Source organism: Canis aureus, chromosome 1 (genome assembly GCF_053574225.1).
Source record: "Canis aureus isolate CA01 chromosome 1, VMU_Caureus_v.1.0, whole genome shotgun sequence".
NCBI classification, from domain to species: Eukaryota; Metazoa; Chordata; class Mammalia; order Carnivora; family Canidae; genus Canis; species Canis aureus.
In genome coordinates, this window is record NC_135611.1 from 89,762,700 (window position 1) to 89,784,645 (window position 21,946).

Consider the following 21,946-nt stretch of genomic DNA (forward strand, 5'->3'; position numbering starts at 1 on the left):
TAGCGCCTGCCTTCAGCCCAGGGTGTGATCCTGGAGACCCGGGATCGAGTCCCACATCGGGCTCCCTGCATGGAGCCTGCTTCTCCCTCTGCCTGTGTTTCTGCCTCTCTGTCTCTCTCTGTGTCTCTAATAGATAAATAAGTAAAATCTTAAAAAAAAAAGTTTTTGTTAATAACAGTAAAAAAATCATACCTATATCATCAGTGTAAGTGTTGTTCTAAGGGAAAAAGTTACAGTGTGAAAGTAAGTTTTATCATCAAGATTATAGGGATGCCTGGGTGGCTCAGTGGTTGAGCATCTGCCTTTAGCTCAGGGCCTAATCCTGGAGTCCCAGGATTGAGTCCCACATCAGGCTCTCTGCATAGAGCCTGCTTCTCCTTCTGCCTACGTCTCTGTCTCTTTCTGTGTCTCTCATGAATAAATAAATAAAAATGTTAAAAAAAAAAAAAGATTATAAATAACTCCCATGGGTGAAAAGTTTAGCATATGGAAGTCCCAAAGTAATTCTGACAAATATTTTGTGAAATATCTATTAAAAAAAACAAAAACAAAAACAAAACTCTGGGTGTCTGGGATGGCTCAGTGGGTTGAGTGTCTGTCTCTTGATTCTGGCTCAGGTCATGATCTCAGGGTTGTGGGATCAAGCCCTAGGTCAGGCTCTGTGTGAAGCATGGAGCCTGCTTAGGATTCTCTCCTTCCCCCACATGCACACCTCCCACATACTCTCAAACAAACAAACAACAACAACAACAACAAAAAAAACAAAATAAAAAGCAATTCAGAAGACATTAATTTTATTGTATGAATGTCAAATGTTTGAAGTACTTACTACATCTTATGTGTTCCATAAAATAAACACTATTTTAAAGTACACTGGAATCCACAGCAGAAGAAATACATAGAAGAAATGCTTGAAATACACTCAGTAGGAAACTTACTCCTGATTTATCACCTAATTTCTGTGATGCTTCTAACGTTATAGGCAAACTTGATCTTCTTTGAAATGTGTTGTCCACCGCTTCTCTGCTTCAGTCACAGTAGCTACAAACAGTTGCCTTAGGATCTCCTTATCTAAATTCCTGCCTGCAAACAGAATAAAACATGGTGTGATTATATTATGCTTATTAAAGATGACAGTTTGCCTATCAATTCCAAATCATTAACGGCTTGATAATCTTCAGAAATTTACACAAGCTAAATTAGTGATTCTTTCCCTTAACTTCCTACTTCTAGGTAAGTCCCTAGAACCAAATTGGCATTTTAATTACTTTCCTAAATTTGAAGAAGAACAAAACCTCTAACAAGTTCTTATGAATATTATCACATCATGAAGACAAATACATTCACCACAGGCTTAGTTAGGTTGACAAAGGGGTTGAGATTGGTTAATACTGGTTAAGTAGCATATTATATCACTTTCAAATATGCATTTTACTTTCCTTTAGAAATTTAACTGTCACTTACCAATAAGAACCAATCGATTTGTTCTCTCGGTGTCATCTTTCCAGCTCAGTGGAGTCTCCTCCAGATCATAGAGCTCATGGACACCCTGGACAATCACCTGCTTTGCTTTGTCTTTGATCGACACCAGCCCCTGCTCAGAGGAGAGGGATCAATCAGCCTCAGTTCAAATTTAAAGCAGAAACTGAGCATCAGTGTTATGGATTATTCCTATTCCATTTAAAGACAAACCCATGAAGATGCTGTTAAAATTACTTGAATCCAGTTATTTGTGCATTATAGAAAGAGTTTCTTAAAGCTTCTAACTTTTATTTTTTATTGATTTATCTGAGAAAGTGAGAGGGAGTGAGAGAAAGAGCATGAGCAGGGGGAGCAGCAGAGGGAGGGGGAGAAGCAGACTCCCCACCAACCAGGGAGCCCAATGCAGGGCTCCATCCCAGGACCCTGAGATCATGACCTGAGCTGGAGGCAGCCGCTTAACAAACTCAGCCACCCAGGTGCCCCTAAAACCTCCAATTTTGTAAAAAAAAAAAAAAAAAAAAAAAGTGTGCAAAAGTCCCTTTTTCTAATGATAAAATTAATATGTTAGGCTGTCCTTTCAGCATTACAATAAAAAACTGAAACAACCAAATGATAAAATATGCATTTAATTCCTTTTTTTTTTTAAAAGATTTTATTTATTTATTCATGAGAGACATAGAGAGAGAGAAAGAGAGAGAGGCAGAGACACAGGCAGAGGGAGAAGCAGGCTCCTTATAGGGAGCACCACATGGGACTCGATCCCAGGTCTCCAGGATCACGCCCTGGGCTGAAAGCAGCGCTAAACCGCTGAGCCACCAGGGGTGCCCAAATATGAATCTAATTCTATTGATGTTTCTAAGGATTTTATCCTTGTTTCACAGTTTTAGTGGGAAAATTTGAGGTATTAAAGGACTCCGGTGATAATTTTGACTGGGTTGCAATGAGCAGTGCAGGGAATGACGGTATAAAGGAAAGGAAACAATCTGGATAAAGTTCATTTTTTTAATTGATATGCCAAAATGAGAAATGAATTATCTCATAAACTGGTCCCTCAGAGGAGAAAATTTCTCTAAAATAATGTTTATCATATTTGTTATAACAAATATAATATAATATATATAGAGGGAATATAATATATATAGAGGGAATATAATATATATAGAGGGAATAATATAGAGGGAATCCCTGGGTGGCTCAGTGGTTTGGCGCCTGCCTTCAGCCCAGGGTGTGATCCTAGAGTCTCGGGATTGAGTCAAGCATCGGGCTCCCTGCTTCTTCCACTGCCTGTGTCTCTGCCTCTCTCCCTGTGTCTGTCCTGAATAAATAAATAAATAAAATTAAAAAAAATTAATATAGACATTGCAAAAACAATAAGAGACAAATGACTCATAGTCACTCCTGCCACATAACCATGTATTTTAGGTATATGTTCTTCCTGTTTTCCTTTGCCCACTTCTGTTTTCTTTTTTTTTTTTCTAGTTTTACTGATAAAATTGACATACAGCATTGTATTAGAGTGTACAGTATGATTTGATTTCTGCTTTTAAAATCTGAATATGTAATAACTCCTCAGAAAGAATGATCTAAACATCAATTTTCTATTACTTGTATAAAGACTTGGAAGTGTTAGCTATTACCTGAGTGAACATTTTAAACATGTTTATCATTAGCACACTAACATTTTGTAGCCAGAAAAGAAGGAAGTCTATGAAGGTGAAGGCTGTGTTGCCCCAGATCTCCCAGTGTTGTTGTGATAGAGGAAGGCCAAGGGAAGAACCAAGGAGGACAGACGACTGCAGACAAACTGTCACGCTGGGATGGTGCAGGAGGAACCACTGAACTCTGTGTGGAGGACTTCGTGGTAGCATTCATATAAATGCCCAATGGGCTGCTTTTGTACTGAGTACCCCATTCAATAGCAGGAGATAAAAGCAGTTACAGAATGAAATACAATCTCTCAGTTTAGGATCATGGGATGTGGATGGTGCTCCAGTCATTAAGGCAGCAGCAGGATCACGCTTAGTTCCTCTGGGTGGGAATGACCTGTGAACAGACTGAGTGTCACCCACGTTGCTCTGAACAGGATCCCAGGCAGAGCCAGCACAGGAAGTAAAGAAATCTAAACCTGGATGGCTTCTCGACAGTCACTTTGTCATTCTATGACCCCCGTGAGTTAGCTAACTGGAAAATCCCGTTACTAATAGTAATAACAACAAATAGTAAGAATAAAAACTTCATGCATACTTCTGGAAACGAGAGTAGACAAATGACTACTGATCGGTTAAGCACACAACTAGAACCATTGCCCCCTCAGAAAAAACTTTCCGTGACATAAATACCCAAACACCAAGTAACACGAGTGGGTTTCCAAACACAGAGCAAGAATTCCAGTCTTCTCTAACTCTTTATAGTATGATAACTGTTTAGTGTCTGCTAAATGCACCAAGCAACACAGATTTAGCTGCAGCAAGATTTCTGATGTTATTTCTCTGTTAATGAAGCTCTCTTGGAAAATTAAATGAAAAAAATATTCAAAGGGCGCCTGGGTGGCTCAGTTGGTTAAGTGTCTGACTCTTGATTTCAGCTCAGGTCATGATCTCAGGGTCGTGAGACTGAGCCCCACATGGGGCTCACACTGGGGACAGAACCTGCTTAAAATTCTGTCTCCTTCCCAATCTCTCCCTCCCCACTGTTCCCTAACAACAACAAAGATGTTCATTCAGTTTTCTCTAACTGACCATGCTACGTGCCAAGGAAAGGAGTTCCAGCAAGTCAAGCTCATCAGCCACATAGCTGCTCAAAACACTTGGGAGGAGAAAACAGGAGGTGATGTTTCAAAGCACACAGGTTGTTTTAGCTGCAACACTAAATGAAGCTATGCAAATAAACCACGCTTTACACAGTGATTTTCAAAGCTTCTTTTCAGCAATGGAAATAAGAAAAATGAAAACAAACAAAAGTTATTTGTTCTAAAACCAGTGCTTGTGTTTAAATACAGTTTAACAGTCAGGAAAGGAAAGGGCCTTTGTCCAAAAGTATAAAGGTAGAGACTGAACACTGTACCTTTAGCCGTATGACCTCCATGCAGTCATCATCCTTGTTTCTTATATTCTTCTCCCACAGAAGATTCTGCATCAAGTGACATATTTTAATAAGACTAACCATTGCTGCCAGCAACCACCATGTAACACAACAGGTGGCAAATCATTATCAGTTAAATACTGCATTCACCTGAATAAATACATTCAGACTTTCTTCCTTTGCATTTCCTGGTACTTCAAATGTCACCGTAATAATGCTCTAGAAATCAAGAGATAATCAATCATGTTTTTTTTTAATAGTAATGTTGACATATTTTATAGCAATGTTGGTACATTTTTTTTTTTTAATTTTTATTTATTTATGATAGTAACAGAGAGACAGAGAGAGAGAGAGAGAGGCAGAGACACAGGCAGAGGGAGAAGCAGGCTCCATGCACCGGGAGCCCGACGTGGGACCCGATCCCGGGTCTCCAGGATCGCGCCCTGGGCCAAAGGCAGGCGCTAAACCGCTGCGCCACCCAGGGATCCCTGTTGGTACATTTTAAGACAAAAGTAAGGAATACATTCATGAACATGTATGCTGCCTAACAACTATAGTGGGTCTATCTTTTTCACTATCTCGCTGAGTTCTAGTGGCAGTAATTCCATTTTTAGTATTCTGCAGAGGTGATCAGTGGGTTCATATTTAAACAGAAACTTTTATGAAAGGATATTCATGGTTTAATTCATTCCTTCCAGGACTCTCAGCACTAAGTGGGAAGGTAGTATCTACAGTGTACTTGACTATCTACCAAGCCAGGTACTATTGCCTGGGTCACTTCATCTTTTCATTTACTCTGTGACAACAATCCTATGGAATAAAGAGAATTACTTTCCTTTTATAAATTGGGGGGGAATAAGGCTCAGAAAAATTAAACTACTTAGAGCTGGGAAACTCAAAAACAAAAGTATAATTCTGTTCTCTGGAAAAAATACAAAGGAAAAATTCAGCTTATCTCTGACCAAGCATGTGCCAAAGGGAAAAAGAGTATCTGGAGATGAGAATAAGAGTAGAATGTCACCTTTGGTTTGAGAAGGTTGACATCATTTAGAATGTTAACGCTGAGATTTATTTTTCCTCCTGCTCCTGATAAATATCTCACTGTCCACTCTAAGGAACCAGAAGCTCAAAATTTTCTGTAGCTGGTCACATAACTAAAATCCAAAGCTCCATTTGTTCCTGTAACCAAAATTTCAACTTAATGATGAAAATACACAAGGGCTAAACATAAGATGATGATAACAGAACCCCCCCCCCCCTTGAATAATTAGGATAAGATGCTCAAGCCAAGCTTTAGAACAGGAAGGAGAAACATAGTAAAGCACGGCTTTCAATAATTTCCTAAAACTTCATATATTAACAGCAATTTTATTCACAAACAGAAAAGCACAAGGCTTTTTTTTTTTTTTTTTAAGATTTCATTTATTTATTCATGAGAGACACACAGAGAGAGGCAGAGACATAGGCAGAGGGAGAAGCAGGCTCCCTGCAGGGAGCCTGATGCAGGTCTCAATCCCAGGACCCTGGGCTCATGCCCTGAGCCAAAGGCAGATGCTCAACTGCTGAGCCACTCAGGTGCCCCAGCAGACAGGCTTATAGCAGAGAATATGAAAAGACCAAGTTGTTTTTTATCCAAACATATAGGACTGCAAAAGGTCAGTACTAAAGACCAATCTAAGGACAAAATATACTGACATTTAGTCTCCACTGTTGCTAGCAACAGGAAAAGCAGAAAGCACTTTCTTGTGAGACATGAAAGCCAACTAAAATCGACTTTAAAATGTCAGCTTTTTAAAAGTACTTATTTTGTCACCATGGCCAAGAGATGGAAACAGTATAACACTAACAGACGGATAAAGACAATGTAGTATAATAGTTTGGTACTAACATGTGGCATATTAATGAACCATTATTCATCTTAAAGAAAAGGAAATTCTGCCCATGTGCTACAAACATGGATGAGCCTTGAGGACACCATGCTAAGTGATGTAAGCCAGTCACAGAAGGACAAATACTGCATGATTCCACTTAAGCGAGGTATCTACATGGTCAAACTTACAGAAGTAAAAAGTAGAAGGGTGGTTGCCAGGGTTAGGTGGTGAGGGAAATGGGGAGCTGCTGTCCAATGAACACAGTTTCAGTCATGCAAGATGAAAAAGTCCTAGAGATCTGCTGTACAAGACTACGCAGAGAGTATCAGCTAATGATACCGTACTTAAACATTTATCAAGAGCAGGGATCCCAGGCAGCCCAGGTGGCTCAGCGGTTTAGCGCTGCCTTCAGTCCAGGGCGTGATCCTGGAGACCCGGGTTCGAGTCCCACGTCGGGCTCCCTGCACGGAGCCTACTTCTCCCTCTGCCTGTGTCTCTGCTTCTCTCTCTCTCTCTCTGTATGTGTCTCTCATGAATAAATAAAATCTTAAAAAAAAAATTTATCAAGAGGGTAGGTCACATGTGTTTGCCATAATCTTTTTCTTTTTTTTGCCATAATCTTTTTTTAAAAGATTTATTTATTAGAGACAGAGAGAGAGAGAGAGAGGCAGAGACACAGGCAGAGGGAGAAGCAGGCTCCGTGCAGGAAGCCCGACGTGGGACTCGATCCCAGGTCTCCAGGATCACGCCCTGGGCTGAAGGTGGCACTAAACCACTAAGCCACGGGGGCTGGCCGCCATAATTTTTTTAAAGCACTTATTTTTAAATCTAAATAAACACACTCTGCTTTTAAACTATTTGTTTTATAAGTTTAATAGTATGCATTTAAATAGTTTTCTTTCCCTCTTAAAGCAATCACTACAAATACCTAAAAGTCCATATCAAAATGTACAGCAATTATATAACATATCAAAATATATAGTAAAACACCCATAATTTGTCATTTTCAAAAGACCGTAGCAATTCAACCTTTCAAACTGCTTAAAATGGGCAACCTAGGTAGCTTAGTGGTTTAGCGACACCTTCGGCCTGGGGCGTGATCCTGGGGACCTGGGATCAAGTCCCATGTCAGGCTCCCTGCATGGGGCCTGCTTCTCCCTCTGCCTGTGTCTGTGCCTCTCTGTGTGTGTCTCTCATGAATAAAAAAATAAAACCTTAAAAAAAAACTGCTTAAAATGTATTTTATTCAGTTGGATAACTTGGGTTTTAATATTGGAAAGGTCTCAACATGGAACTCAATACTGCTTTATCCTAGCTTAAAGAATTCTTACTGGGAATGACATTGCTTTTGGCAGGTTAGAGATATGACAATATTTCTAAGGGGTACAATTAACTCCAGTATGAGATTAAATGGGTTTTAAAAATTATGACAATGTATCAGGGGGCTCAAGGAGTGAGATACACATTTTAGAACTAGATGTTTTTCTGCACCAATACACTCTTCACACAGTAGACAAACCTTAAAGATGAAATCTGCAAACTCCCAGTGCAGAGGATGAGGGTCACAACTCATAATTCTTAATTTAATAAACTATGCACAGACTGCCATTTGAGTTTTTTCACCTTCTCACCCTACAACCCTGGGTCCTCCTTATAGGAAGGAAAACAAGGAGTCCATGAAAGCTAGAGAGCTGCATTACAGAGGATTCAGGAATAAAACCTTAATAACATACGTACTATATCTTAGGTATTACCCATATCAGACTTTTTCCCAGTTGTTTTGAATCTAAAATTAACTCTCCTTTCCCCAGACACAGGAAGAAGCAAAATACCAAAGCAATCAGTCAGAAAAAAAAAAAAAAAAAATAAGGTACTACCCCTAAAATAAAATTTAGGAATAACTCCAAACTTTTAGTTTTCTTGTCTTTTTTTTTTTTTTTTTAATCTCCCAGGATATTTCCCTTGGTGTCCTACTCTTTGGCAAACAATATCTAACATGCAACAACTTCTGCCTATTTTCTTTCTCTGGAAGTAACATGTTCAACCCCAAATGTGAAACTCTACATGGGTCATTTCTACTGTGATACTCTGCCACCAAGTATGAAGCTGAAAGTCTGGTATCCTTCTCCAAATCAATGTGCCTTCCAGGTTTCTCTAGGCCTCGGCCTCTCCAGCCAAGCAGGCTTGTTTCCCAGCACTTCTCCCATCTTTCTGCGCCAGCATCAGTCAGTAAGGCTATTCAGGCAAGTCTACCTGTGAATCAGCCCTCGATTTATCCCATTTCTATTCCCCCTGTGACCCACACAGTGCAGGCTCTTGTCACAGGGCATCCTCCTGCTTGGTCTCCTGATGTCAGCTCCAATCCTGCTTACCTGACGCTGTGGGACAGCACAGCATGAATTCTGCTTGCCCCGCACATCAGCACATCAAAGACCAACACCTGAGTTCAGGATTCAAATATTAAACATCCACCAAGATTTCTACACAAGGGTCCTCTTCTAGAGTATTCTCACTTTTCCAATTTCAAAAATTTGGATTTCTCTTTCCTTTCTTCCAAACAAAAACCTCCTGGTCTAAGGCTATGTTTTGATGTTTTACTCAGAATAGCAGTTGCATCTTTGCAAAGAGTGCTGCTAATTGGAAAGAGACACAAGAGAACTCCCTTAACAATTGTGGAAATCTGTATCTCCATCTAAGAGGGAATTACAGAGATAGGTGTTCATGTGTGCAGATGGACCGATACACAGGCACAAATATATGTAAAGACACGCTGACTTGTATGCTAAAAACTTGTAAGCTTTACTGTACTTTAAAAATAAATAAATAAAACCAACTATCTTTCATAAAGTCTCAGACCCACTAAACCAAAGAAGACCATCATTCCCCTGAAACCCACAGTCCTTTGTCTGCAGTATTATATTCCACACTTTCTTATTGATCTAAAGCAGGTGAGTGCATCGGAATCTCCTGCAGAGTCTTTAAAAAAAAAAAAAAAAAAAAAGACATGCTCTACTTACTGGTGAAATAACACACTGTCTGGGGTTTGTTTTAATACACTCCAGCAAGGGCAAGAGCACTTGCAGTTTTATTATACTATTCTACTTTTATGTATATTTGAAATTTTCTGTTTAAAAAATACTCCACCAGAAGAAATGTGGAGCAGAGGAAATAAAATCAGCAAAAAGCCGACAGCCACCGCAACTAGGTTCCTTTTGCTATTCTCTGTACTTTTGTATATCTTTGGAAATTTCTGTAATAAAATGTTAAAAATGTACATACATTTTAATTTGCACATACCCAGGCCCCACTCCAGCATATATGACAGGTGGGGACTACTGAGAGCACCCAATATATATTTTTTTAAAGTTCCACAAGTGACTCTGATGTTCCCCATTTGAGAATCACAGCTTTTCATTCTTAGAACAAATATTCACTGAGCAGCACCACACACCATGCCCTGTGCTAAGCACTGAGGAATCCACATTTAAGGAGTACACAGATTACTACAAGGAAAAAAGCATTTCAACCCAAACTACAAGGCATTATCAATGCCATGACAGGGTATGTGCAAGATACCACAGATATGGACACTAGCAGTTATAAAGATTCTTGAAAGAGACTACTACATTCTTCATCTTTTACACCTATGACTCCTAGTGTGATGTCCCTCACCTGGAAAGTCCATAAGAATACGTTTCTGGTTCATCTTTAGGACTACTGCTGAGTAAACAGTTGGTTTTTCCCAAAAATTCTACCACCAGAGAATTGTATTTCTCTCATTCACTCATTTTAAGAATTCCAAAGATGAATATTTTATTAAGTTTCTGAGAGGAAGAGTGGCACAAACACGGTAGTATAGGTCCTTATAAATACGAGCCAGAATGAAGACAAACAAAAAAGTGGCCCCATCATAAAAAGTAATCCTTCAAAGACTGAGTGGTGGTTTCCAGAGGAGGGAAGACCAGACACCACTCACTCACAGGCCCCCTTGCTCTCACCATGTTTAAATAGAACAAAGAAAGTACCTGAAACCTCCACCGTCTATGACTTGCTTAAAAGAAAGACGAGTACAGTGAAAACATGTTTTTTTTTGTTTGTTCCTAGTAGCTTCAATATTTACCTCAGGGAGTACAGTTTGAGAGCTCCTAAATAAAGGACACCTGAGGGAGTCAGGTTTTCAGCGCTAGCTGCAGGTGAAACTCAAAGTTAATTTTTATTTAAGCAGTAGATGCTTTTACCAGACTTTCCCTTAATCTGTTAGTTCAACATAGTTAAAAATAGGCTGCATATAGAACTCCCAGACTGCTTTTAAGTGGTGATTTCTCACAAGAACTGATTAACTCTGCTGAATGACCTGTTGAATGGAGAAGCTAGCAAGGATGATTTCTTAAGATTCTAAAAAACTCTGGTTTGATGAATTCCTGTTAGACTTTAAGAAGCTAAATGAGATTACCTCAAAAGCACTCATATTCTAAAAATTAGCAACACAGTTCAAAAATATTTTTTAGCAAGTCTCAAATAAAACAATGCTGAAAGAACCAATTTATTTTTTTAAATGCTTAAAATTCTTTAAAGATGTTTTTTACCTGATCAAGGTGAGGCTGTGTTGTTGGCACATGCTGAAGTTTTTTCTGCAAACTAAAAACAACTGATTATAAATTCAGAGATCAATATACTTCCGATTTAACCTTCTACGTTACTTAGAATACAGAACTACATAAAAGAAGAGAGTTTCCACAACTCAATTATACAGTTCCAATTTTACATACTGTTTAACGTATTCTATAGCAAAAAACTAGCAGATTGTTTAAAGATTTTTCCTGATGATGTGTACACATTTAACAAACACGCAAGAATATTGGTGGTTGCCAGAGGGGAGGGGGATGGGGCATGGGAGAAGTGAAGGGGACTAAGATGTACAAACTTCCAGTTACAAAATAAATAATTCAAAGGTGAAAAGCAGAAAATATAGTCAATAATAGTGTAGTAACATTGTATGGTGACCACATTTACGAAAGTGAGCACTAAGTAAGATACAGAATTCTCAATTCACTATTTTGTACATCTGAAAATAAAACATTGTTTGTTACACTTCAATAAAAAATGTACATAAGTTCACATGCATAATATACGCACAATACAGAAAAAACTAATCTTCAGCAACATGATTTTGTGTGGTTAAATATGTCAGCACATTTCTTTTCAATTCCAACAGATCTATTACTGGTCTAGAAAAATACACATACAAATTTCCTCAACATGCCCCATGCTTCCTAATGTGAAAATAATGCTAGTACCCAAAGAAAGTTAGAAGAGTGTATTTTTTCCTTTATCGATGTTTTCCCTTAAACATATCTACTTATTAGGAAATAAGTAGTATCCACAAATATAAGTTTCGGGTCACGTGCCAGTGAGCGAAAACAAAAAGAATCTTAAAAATGTACTGTTTTGATATGAAAAAGAACAAGAAGATCAATATGGCACAAGTTATACCCTTAACAACTGTAGCACACATTTGGACACTGATGGTGGTAAAGGCTGAGAGGAGGAAAAGGACTTAAAACCTTGCAGATGTTTTGCTTTGCAGAACAGTGAGGGGTAAATTAGTAACAGGGAGTTTAGAAAAGAGAAGAGGATTGTAGGAACTGCTGGAGGGAAATGAGCCTCACTGGAGGGGGTCTTAGTAGAGAAAGTGTCAAATTAAATCCTTCCCAGCTGGTTGCTCAGGAAAGGATTCTCCATTTTAGCAACTGAGCACAATGAAAAGTTATGCACAGGCCTGAGCCAGAGAGGGCATCACATAAGTAGATACTTCTTTAAGTGTCACCAATGCATTATCACTGTTTTTAAGCAAGTGTGGGATGAGATTATCTTAGAAAATGTTTGAAAAATCACACACTCTCTCATGTTCAATATTTAATGTTGTTAAAAATAACTGCCAACAACTTGTGCAAGGAAGGAAAAGTTTTCTTCAACCCTCTTAGATGCCTGGCTGGGTGTGAAAATTAGAACGATTAACAGGAGAAAAGTGTACAAGTTTATTAATTTAAGTTTTTTAAAAAATATATTATTTTAGAGAGAGAAAGAGAGAACGTGCAGGGGAGAGGAGCAAAGGGAGAGGGAGAGAGAATCCCAAGTGGACTCTCGGCTGAGTGCCAAGCATGGAGCCCAACACAGGGCTGAATCCCAGGACCCTGAGGTCATGATCTGGGCCAAAACAAGAGTCAGACACTTAACCGACTGAGGCAGTCAGATACCCCTATTAATGTAAATTTTATGTCACAAAGAAGCCTTCATAAAGAAATGAAAAACCAAAGAAATGGTTAAACCTGAGTGTTTTTATGCTACATTTGATGAAGAGTGGAAGGCTGAGGAAAGATGCAAGGGGGCAGAGTATGAAACAAGTGTTAAACTGGGGGATATTCAGAGAGACCAGTATTTTCAGATTCCTCCGTGAGTACTTTAGTCTTTAGAGGTAAGGATGTTCCTTTCCTCTGGGCATAGTGAGGGTACTCTCACGTGAGGCTTTTGTGTCAACTACTTCAGAAGAAATGGGAGAAAATATTTCCAAATCACATATCTGGTAAGGTGTAATACCTAGAATATATATATATATAAAACTCCTCCAGCTCGGCCCAAAACAACAAACCACCTGATTAAAAAATGGATACAGTATTTGCATAGACATTTCTCCAAAGATGATGATCTACAAATGGCCACTAAGCATATGAAAAGATGTTCGTGATCTCTAACCATTAGAAAAATGCAAAGCATAACCACAATGAGCTGCCACCTCACACTCAGGAGGATGGCTACTACCAAAACCAACTGGAGTGTTGGCCAGGCCGTGGAAAAACTGGAATCCTGTACGCTGCTGGTGGCAAGTTCAAATGGTGCAGCTGTTGTGAATAATAGTATGGCATGCTTCAAATATTAAAAATACATGAAAGCAGAAATCTCAAAGAGACATTTGCACACCCACGTCACAGCAACATTGTTCACAACAGCCAAGAGGTGGAAGCAACCCAAATGTTCACCAACGGATGGATGGATAAAGAAAATGTGGTACGTACATACGATGGGATATTATTTAGCATTAAAGGAAAGAAATCCTGTCACATGCTCCAACATGAACCTTGAGGATTAAGTGAAATAAGCCAGTTACAATATAACAAATGCCATAACTTTCACTGGTATAAGGAATCTAGATTCTTTTTTTTTTTTTTAATTCTTTATTTGACAAAGAGAGCAAGAGAGAACACAAGTGGTGGGGAGGGGCAGAGGGAGAAGGAGAAGCAGACTCCCTGCTGAAAGGGGAGCCCAACACAGGGTTTGATCCCAGAACCCCAAGTTCATGACCTGAGTTGAAGGCAGCTGCTTGACTGAGCCACCCAGACACCCCTAAAGTAGTCAAATTCTTAAAAACAGATAATAGAGGGCAGCCCGGGTGGCTCAGCCACCTTCAGCCCAGGGCCTGATCCTGGAGGCCTGGGATTGAGTCCCACGTCAGGCTCCCTGCATGGGGCCTGGTTCTCCCTCTGCCTGTGTCTCTGCCTCTCTCTCTCTCTCTCTCTCTCTCTGTGTGTCTCTCATGAATAAGTAAAATCTTTAAAAAAAAGAAAAAAAAACAGATAATAGATTGGTGGTTGCCAGGTGCTGAACATGGAGAGCTGTCATTCAACAGTTACAGAGTTTCACGTCGGCAAGATGAGAAGTTCTGTAGAACTATTGCACAACAATGTGAATATACTTTACACTACTGAGTTGTACACTTAAAAATAAGATGATTATTAAAAACAACAACAACAACAAAAAGATACTGATGTCCAGGGAAGAAACACATTCCTGTCCCTTATCAAAAAGATTTCCTCCAGGGAAAGAAACAGGAAAGTGATACATCACTTAGGAGAAAAAAGAAGTCTGTAGGAATACCTCAAGCCAAAAATTTTTTATGTATTTCATGCATTTTCTTATAAAGTATTACACACAGTGGTTGGTGTAGACATATTAATTAATCCTTAACATTAACTACCATTTACACTATGATTACTATAGGAAAATGTATTATGATTTCTAAACATCAAATTAATAAGTTTCAAGAACATAATCATTAGGAATGATCTACAGGAATGATAAGACATTTAAATAAAATGTGTAACTGTATAAACCATTCCTGTAACTTCTATAACTATGGAATAAAAAGTACATTACAATAAAAGTGAGCAAAATACAGAAAACATACCTTATTCCAGAAAGGCTGTCAAAGGCATGAAGATCTAATACATTAGAGAGGTCAACTCTAAAAGGAAGAAATCCAGTGTTAACAATGGGAAATTCTGTGAAAAATATTCAATTAATCAAGGAAAAAAATCTAAGACTTTTGCCAAAAATGTAGACCTAAAGTTTAATCAATATATCATATTGGGAAACACATAAAAATGACAAGCAAGGAACAAAAAGCTTTTTGTCAAACTTTGTAATAGAATTTCTTCATAAAATTAAAAAAAAACAGTAAACAGTATAAAGTCAAGGCAGAAAATTACTTGATCATTGCTTTAATAAGCTATTTATATTTATATTTTTACTTTATTTTTTTAAATTAATTTATTTATTTATGATAGTCACACAGAGAGAGAGAGAGAGAGGCAGAGACACAGGCAGAGGGAGAAGCAGGCTCCATGCACCGGGAGCCTGATGTGGGATTCGATCCCGGGTCTCCAGGATCGCGCCCTGGGCCAAAGGCAGGCGCCAAACCGCTGCGCCACCCAGGGATCCCATATATTTTTACTTTAAATTCTCTTTTCAATCCTCTAAATTTATAAGCTTGATTTCAAATACATTTTTACACCTCCCCCCAAAAAAATCAGTTATAGAAATGGAATTTTGCAAAGCAGCAGCTTATTGCTCAAAAGATGAAATGGAGGAAGTAAAGCAAATTGAACTAGTGTGGCAATACAGTACCACCTTTCTTTGGGAATGTCTGTATTTCTTTTACTTCACCTCCCCCCTTCCATGATATAACAGGTAATATTTTAAGAATATGAGGAGTCAGGGAACTAATGTATAAATGTTCACTCTATGACTCTAATCTACATCCTAAGAATGTGGTTTATTTCCTTCAGGCCAGAGTTGCAGAGACTGCAACATCCCAGTTAGTTCTCTATCTGAATAAATATTATTTCCATGGGAATTATTTAGAGGTAATTATGGCTTTATTAGGAAAGCAGTGATTCAAATCAGAGGAGAATATCCTATCACAGACAGAACTTTACTTTTGATTTAAGTACAAAGACTAGTAAGTTCCAATATTTACATGAGCCTGTAAAACAGCAGAGGACAGTGATCCTTAGCCTTTATAATCAAAGTTTACGACGAAGGAATATTTCAAGAAAGTGAGAGCAGTATGAATCTCCAAATTAGACTCCGAGAATTTGCCATTTTTCTGTCACAAGGAAAATAAAACTTAATCAAATTCAAGATTTTTAAAAATATGCCAACATGTAAGCCAAACCACCTCCTGTAACTTAGGAGTGACCAGCTCTGCCTGTTTTGCTGATTCTCAGCAGTCTGCCATATATTCATGCCTGCAGCAACAATACTGTTTGATCATGAATACTTATCCTGGCATGAGGCAGACATATTCCCATCTTACTAAAAGAGTAACACTCCAAAGTTATATGTTAATAAACTATAACACCACTTCAAATTCAGGACATTCTAGATGAAAAGAATCAGGAAAATCATCAAAGAAGTAAATGTTCCATGAAGACATTTTTAAATACCAACTTACATAAGAGATCAAAGCCTTAACATGAAACATATTTCCATTTTCACCATGACAGTTGAGTAAATGTTTATACTGATACATGCAAATGAATGAACTTCTCCCCCAAGTTTATCACCTTTACCTTAGGAAATAGCTAGTTTAAAATGTACACCTGCCAATCATCTGGATATCGAAATTCAGGCCAACTGTATGAATACTGAAAGTCAGTTTTGAAACACACATTTCTTAAATAAACAGTTTCACTCTGACAGTGTTCTTAAGAATCTATGTCTCAAGTTTAGAAATAATTCTGCTTGATACTCAGAATCTTTTGATATTTCCAAAACACACAGGATCAACACTAGATCTATATCTGTTAAAATTTAGAGAATAAGCCTCCACTGAAGCTGCCTCAAAGTAGCCACTGCCATTGCTCCTGTGGCAGAGCTGGGATGCTAGGGGTGCCAGGGTCCATGCCTCTCTTTTCTGTACACATGGGGAAAGAGCTGGAATAGGGCTGGGGGAGCTCTGCTCCCACCTGGACCAGACTGGAGCTCTCCACTGCGAGGACCACTGGGGGATGGGGAGTGCTAGAGCAGTGTTGGAGGGGAGGGGCAAAAAAATCTACAGAGAATATATGTGCTGCCAAAGCGAGCACATACAGAGAATAAAATAATACCAATCTCTCACTGTATCTCACCAGATTGAAATGGAGAGGAAAACAGGAAAAGCCTAAAGTTCCAGATTAGAGTTAACATGGACCTGCCCAAAATCTAGTACCATGAAAAGTAAATTCCTTCATTCATCCAATTAAAAACTAATTCCTATGGCATGAAATATATTTAATTTCCTTCATTAGAGATAAAAATATCAGATATTTCCGGAACAGTAATACAAAAAAATAAAAACGAAAAGATGATTACCATCAGTTTTTATGTGGTGCGGAGGGGAGGTCAGCTGCTACTCTGAGATTAGTTTTCCAAAGTTCAATGAGTCTCCTAAACAGGGGCCACCAGCCAATCCCAGATTTACAAATTGTCATACCCATCCAATAGCTAACTCCTGAACTCCAGAACCAGATTTCTGAAGACCTTCCCCAGTGGCACCTCAAACTCACTATCTACAAAACTCAACTAACCACCTTTTACCAAATCCTTGCTATCACTACCTCATGGAAGCTGCTCCTGCTTTAGGTGGAGAATTGTATCATATTCAATCCTTCTCCAGGACTCATTCTGCTTTTAAAATCTTTCACTAAACTCCTTGTTGCCCACAGGAAAAAAAAATCCAAAGTATATATTATGGCATTCAAGATCTTTTGTGGAAAGTTCTCCATCTCTTCAGTCTTTTTCTCTCTGCCACATACCATGTGCTATAGTCATTCTAAAATACTCACAGGTCCCTGGAATACAAAATCTTCCTTATGCCTAAAAAGCATCACTACTCTTATTCATTGGGAAAATCCTATTCATCCTTCAAGACTCAGGTCAATAATCACCTTCTCAAAATGTCCTGAATCTTCATCAAGAAGACCTGGGTAGTTGTTGCTTTATCTCCCGGTTCTTATAGGACCCTACACAATTAATACTGATGTTATATTAATTATATTTAATATATTGAGTTTATTTACTTCTGTCTCCCCCAAATGACTCATCACCTACTCCAAAGGCAGTTTTTGCTTTACCCATTGCTTAAATCCTCAACAAGCCAAGAAATGCCTAACAACTAAGAGAAAGCCCAGTAAGTAGTTTGTTGAATTAATATTACTGAACAACTGGATTTTGGTTTTCCTCTGTTCAGTCCTCTGAAATATCTAAGATTAAAAAAGAGTCAGGAAGAGGTAAGAATGGCCTTTCTTGGGACCCCTGGGTGGCTCAGTGGTTGAGCGTCTGGCTTCGGCTCAGCGCATGATCCCAGGATTCGGGATCCAGTCCCACATCTGGCGGGCTCCTTGCAAGAAGCCTGCTTCTCCCTCTGCCTGAGTCTCCGCCTCTCTCTGTCTCTCAAGAATAATAAATAAATGTTAAAAAAAAAAAAAAAAAAAAAAAAGAATGGCCCTTCTTCTGATCTTCCAGCTGCCACTGTTACTGCCTTCCCCTTCTTTTTTTTTTTTTTTTTTTTTTAAAGATTTTATTTATTTATTCATGAGAGACACAGAGAGAGAGAGGCAGAGACACAGGCAGAGGGAGAAGCAGGCTCCATGCACCGGGAGCCCGATGTGGGATTCGATCCCGGGTCTCCAGGATCGCGCCCTGGGCCAAAGGCAGGCGCCAAACCGCTGCGCCACCCAGGGATCCCTGCCTTCCCCTTCTTAAGTCTATGTGGTCCATTAGAACTTCCATTTGCTTCAAAGTCAACTTAAGTCTTACCAATAAGACTCTTATTCCTCAACTTAAATATTCAAGGTAAGCCTTTTCTATATATGCTTACAGCAGTCTTATTATTGTCAGTTTCACTATCAGTGTTTGTCAACCACAAAATGCTTGAGGCATTAAAATTTAAAAACAAAAAACCAAACACAATAAAACAAAACTTCCATCATTGACCTCAAACATTATTGTTAAAAACAAGATCTCTAGTTTCTAAACTGGGAAGCTCAAGTTGCTCTGCCTCAAGGAACTGAGGGAAATATTTAATGTAAGATTCATGACCAGGGTAAGAATTCTACCATGGAGGTCTGCTCTTCACTGAAAAAGATCTTAATTCAACTTCAGTTCTCACAGCAAGGAAGTACTATTTCAGAAAGTTCCTAGATTCTCAGATACAATGGCAAACACAAGACACTGAAGATAAGAGAGGATCCCTGGGTGGCTCAGCGGTTTAGCGCCATCTTCAGCCCAGGGCATAATCTGGAGACCGGGATCGAGTCCCATGTCGGGTTCCCTGCGTGGAGCCTGCTTCTCCCTCTGCCTGTGTCTCTGCCTCTCTCTCTCTCTCTCTCATGAATAAATAAATCTTAAAAAATTTATTTTTTTAATTTCGTCTATGTGTCCCTTTGTAATGAAGAGAAAGTTTAAGGAGAAAGAAAATGGTAAAATGCAATAGAAAAAGACCAATAACTGAGGAATGGCTCTGGTAGGAGTTAGAGATTTTCTACAATTGGAATCTGAAATGCAGGGAGCACATTTGGTGTATGCTTGTAGAAGACTTACACTAAGGGCATTCTTCTGCTACCTCTGCCAGCAGATGAGTGGCTTCTGAGAATGCATACCAAATTAATTCCCCAGCTGTTCACATGCACACAAGCAGCTGCCACTGTTACTGCCTAACACTTAGGGTAGTCTGTCAGCACCTCTAATCTCTGCCATAGCAGACAAGCCTCTCGGCTAAGACCTCTGCTGCACTTCCAAGGAAAGAATCTCTGAATTAAGGACTGGGTTGGCACTAGACTGCCAGCTGTGAGCCTTAGAGATGCGACTGCATGTTGCTGGGTCTATCAGCTGCTGAACCATTCTTATTAAAAAATGAGCTTAACGACAAATTCCCTTAAGAAAGTTTCTGAAATCATAATAGCATTCGTTGGAAAACAGAATTCACAGAAATACACTTCACAGATGTTTCAAGAATATGTCTATTTTGCAAAGTAATGCACATCTGTATGAACAGAATAAAAAGACAGAAGAACCTACAGGAAATGGAAATCAAAATGTAAAAGGATGTGTTAGGAACTTAAAGGTTGCATCTATTTTTACATAACAGATTTTTCCAACTATAGAAAAAACTAAGATTTTTTTTTTAAATATTAGAAAGCCATTTAAGTACTTCAAGCTAAGATAAGATTCCTAATAATATACTTTTAGAGATTTCTATACTAGTTACTTTTTTGAGTGGATGAAAAGTCCTAGGTCGTCTTCCTCATGAAGCAAAAGCGCAGTTACCCAGTCTTACCATGGCTCTGTAGTCTTAGCTACAAGAAGAAGCAAAAGTTTATTTGGTTTATTTATTGACCAAATAAACCAAACTTATTTATTTATTTATTTATTTAAGATTGGAATTTTTTTTTTTAGATTTATTTATTCATGAGAGAGAGAGAAAGAGAGAAAGAGAGAGAGAGAGAGACAGAGGCAGAGGCAGAGGGAGAAGCAGGCTCCATGCAGGGAGTCTGACATGGGACTCAATCCCGGGTCTCCAGGATCAGACTCTGGACTGAAGGCAGCGCTAAACGGCTGAGCCATCTGGGCTGCCCAACCAAACTAATTTATAAAGAACATTTAAAACATTTTGGGGGCCCCATTTTTTAAAAATGCACATGTATTTTTCTTATAGTAGAATCAAGTATATTTATCAATTACTTAATAATTATTATTAACTAAAATTATTTGTAAATATTCATAACGGCTTTTAAAAGTACCTTGATCTTTGTGTTTCTAAAATTTTTCCCAGTCCATTTATTGATCTGAAATAAAGATAAAAATGAGGAAGAAAGGATAAAAATTGTTAAATTTTTAAAAAATCATAAGGCATGTTATTCTAAAACAGGAAATAAGCATATACAAATATATCTGGATAAAAAATTAAAACAAATTTCTATTTTTTATAACATATATTTTTAAATAAAACTTATATTTTTTATAATTTATTTTTTTTCTAATCATAAATCAGGTATATTCTACTTCAGACATGATAGGCAAAAATCCACTGCACAACTGACAAACTAGGGGCTACTCTGAATTATAAAGAGATCCTTCACTTAAGGAAAAATGATTCATGAACAGCTGGTAATTCTAATGTTTTCAAAATGAGTAGATAAATCAAGATTCTTACTGAGACTCATTTTCCACAAGCACACATTGTGGACATGGCCATACACAGCCTAGAAGTAAAAACCTAGTTGTGAGTGGCTTTGACCCCAGATGGTCCTGAGTATTCACAGTAACACTAAGTCAAGCATCCAAGTTCTTTCACATAATTACCTTTTGGTTCCCTAACGAGAGTTTTTGCCAGTCCTTCCCTTTCTGATACTATTAATATAATGAAACAGGACTCCCTCTGTATGGCACCAAAAATACTAGCTAAATTCTTTGCCACATACTATATACCACAACTATTTATCTTTATACCAGCAATCCCACTGCCTTCAGTGCTACATGCTTCTATATGTGCCTTTCATTGAAGCTTGGGTTCTGTGGCAAGTCTCTCTACCATTTCAAAATTTCTTAATCTTCTCAACTGAATATACTGTATGGCCTGATGGCCACTTCTCTCAGATATGTTCATCTTCTTCCAATTCCTCAAATCAAACACCCAGTCAGTTACAAGTCTGATGTACAATGGAGGACCCAAAACCAAAGGGTCTGTCGTTTATCAAAGTGCTTTGTCCAAATTCTTTACTGGGATTGCTGTACAGAGTAGCCTTGCAACAAGGTGGATAACAGTCAATATTACTGATGTTACAGACCCAGCTTAAACAGTCAATATGGCAATGGATAAGTCCAGTAGCAATAATCCTTTCTTTCATGCCAAAAATGTTTGCTACACGGATTTATGTCCTCCTTTCCAGCAATCACAATGATGTAGAGGATTTTGGAAAGAGAAACAAAATTTAGGAGACCAGTGTCAAAAGGGGTAAAAGAAGTAATCTCCATTCACTGCTTTCATCTTTCTAGACTTTTCAAATATATCAAACATTTTTCTATTTCTTTCCTGTTTTTATTCATTGCAGCTTGAAAATACTATGTAAACCATGATAAAAAAAATCTATACTCTAATAATTTTAACAGTAGCTAACAGAGCACTTACTATGTCT

The 21,946-nt window shown here is 38.3% G+C and overlaps 1 protein-coding gene across 12 annotated transcripts in view; it reads right to left on the bottom strand.

Annotated features, from left to right (window-relative positions):
- Window positions 1-777: 777 nt before the first annotated feature.
- Window positions 778-21,946, bottom strand: part of LOC144319687 (zinc-regulated GTPase metalloprotein activator 1B) — a 57,710-nt gene continuing 36,541 nt past the window's right edge. For 6 of the 12 annotated variants that reach the window (XM_077908229.1, XM_077908188.1, XM_077908197.1 and 3 more), the window contains 7 exons: window positions 20,552-20,596; window positions 14,677-14,733; window positions 11,021-11,072; window positions 4,714-4,782; window positions 4,546-4,611; window positions 1,465-1,594; window positions 778-1,083 (listed from right to left, as the gene is read on the bottom strand). In XM_077908229.1, the coding sequence (XP_077764355.1) occupies window positions 977-1,083; window positions 1,465-1,594; window positions 4,546-4,611; window positions 4,714-4,782; window positions 11,021-11,072; window positions 14,677-14,733; window positions 20,552-20,596 (526 nt within the window). In that variant the 3' untranslated portion in view covers window positions 778-976. The remainder of the gene's footprint in view (window positions 1,084-1,464; window positions 1,595-4,545; window positions 4,612-4,713; window positions 4,783-11,020; window positions 11,073-14,676; window positions 14,734-20,551; window positions 20,597-21,946) is intronic. The other 6 variants (XM_077908252.1, XM_077908223.1, XM_077908179.1 and 3 more) reach the window with 3 other exon arrangements.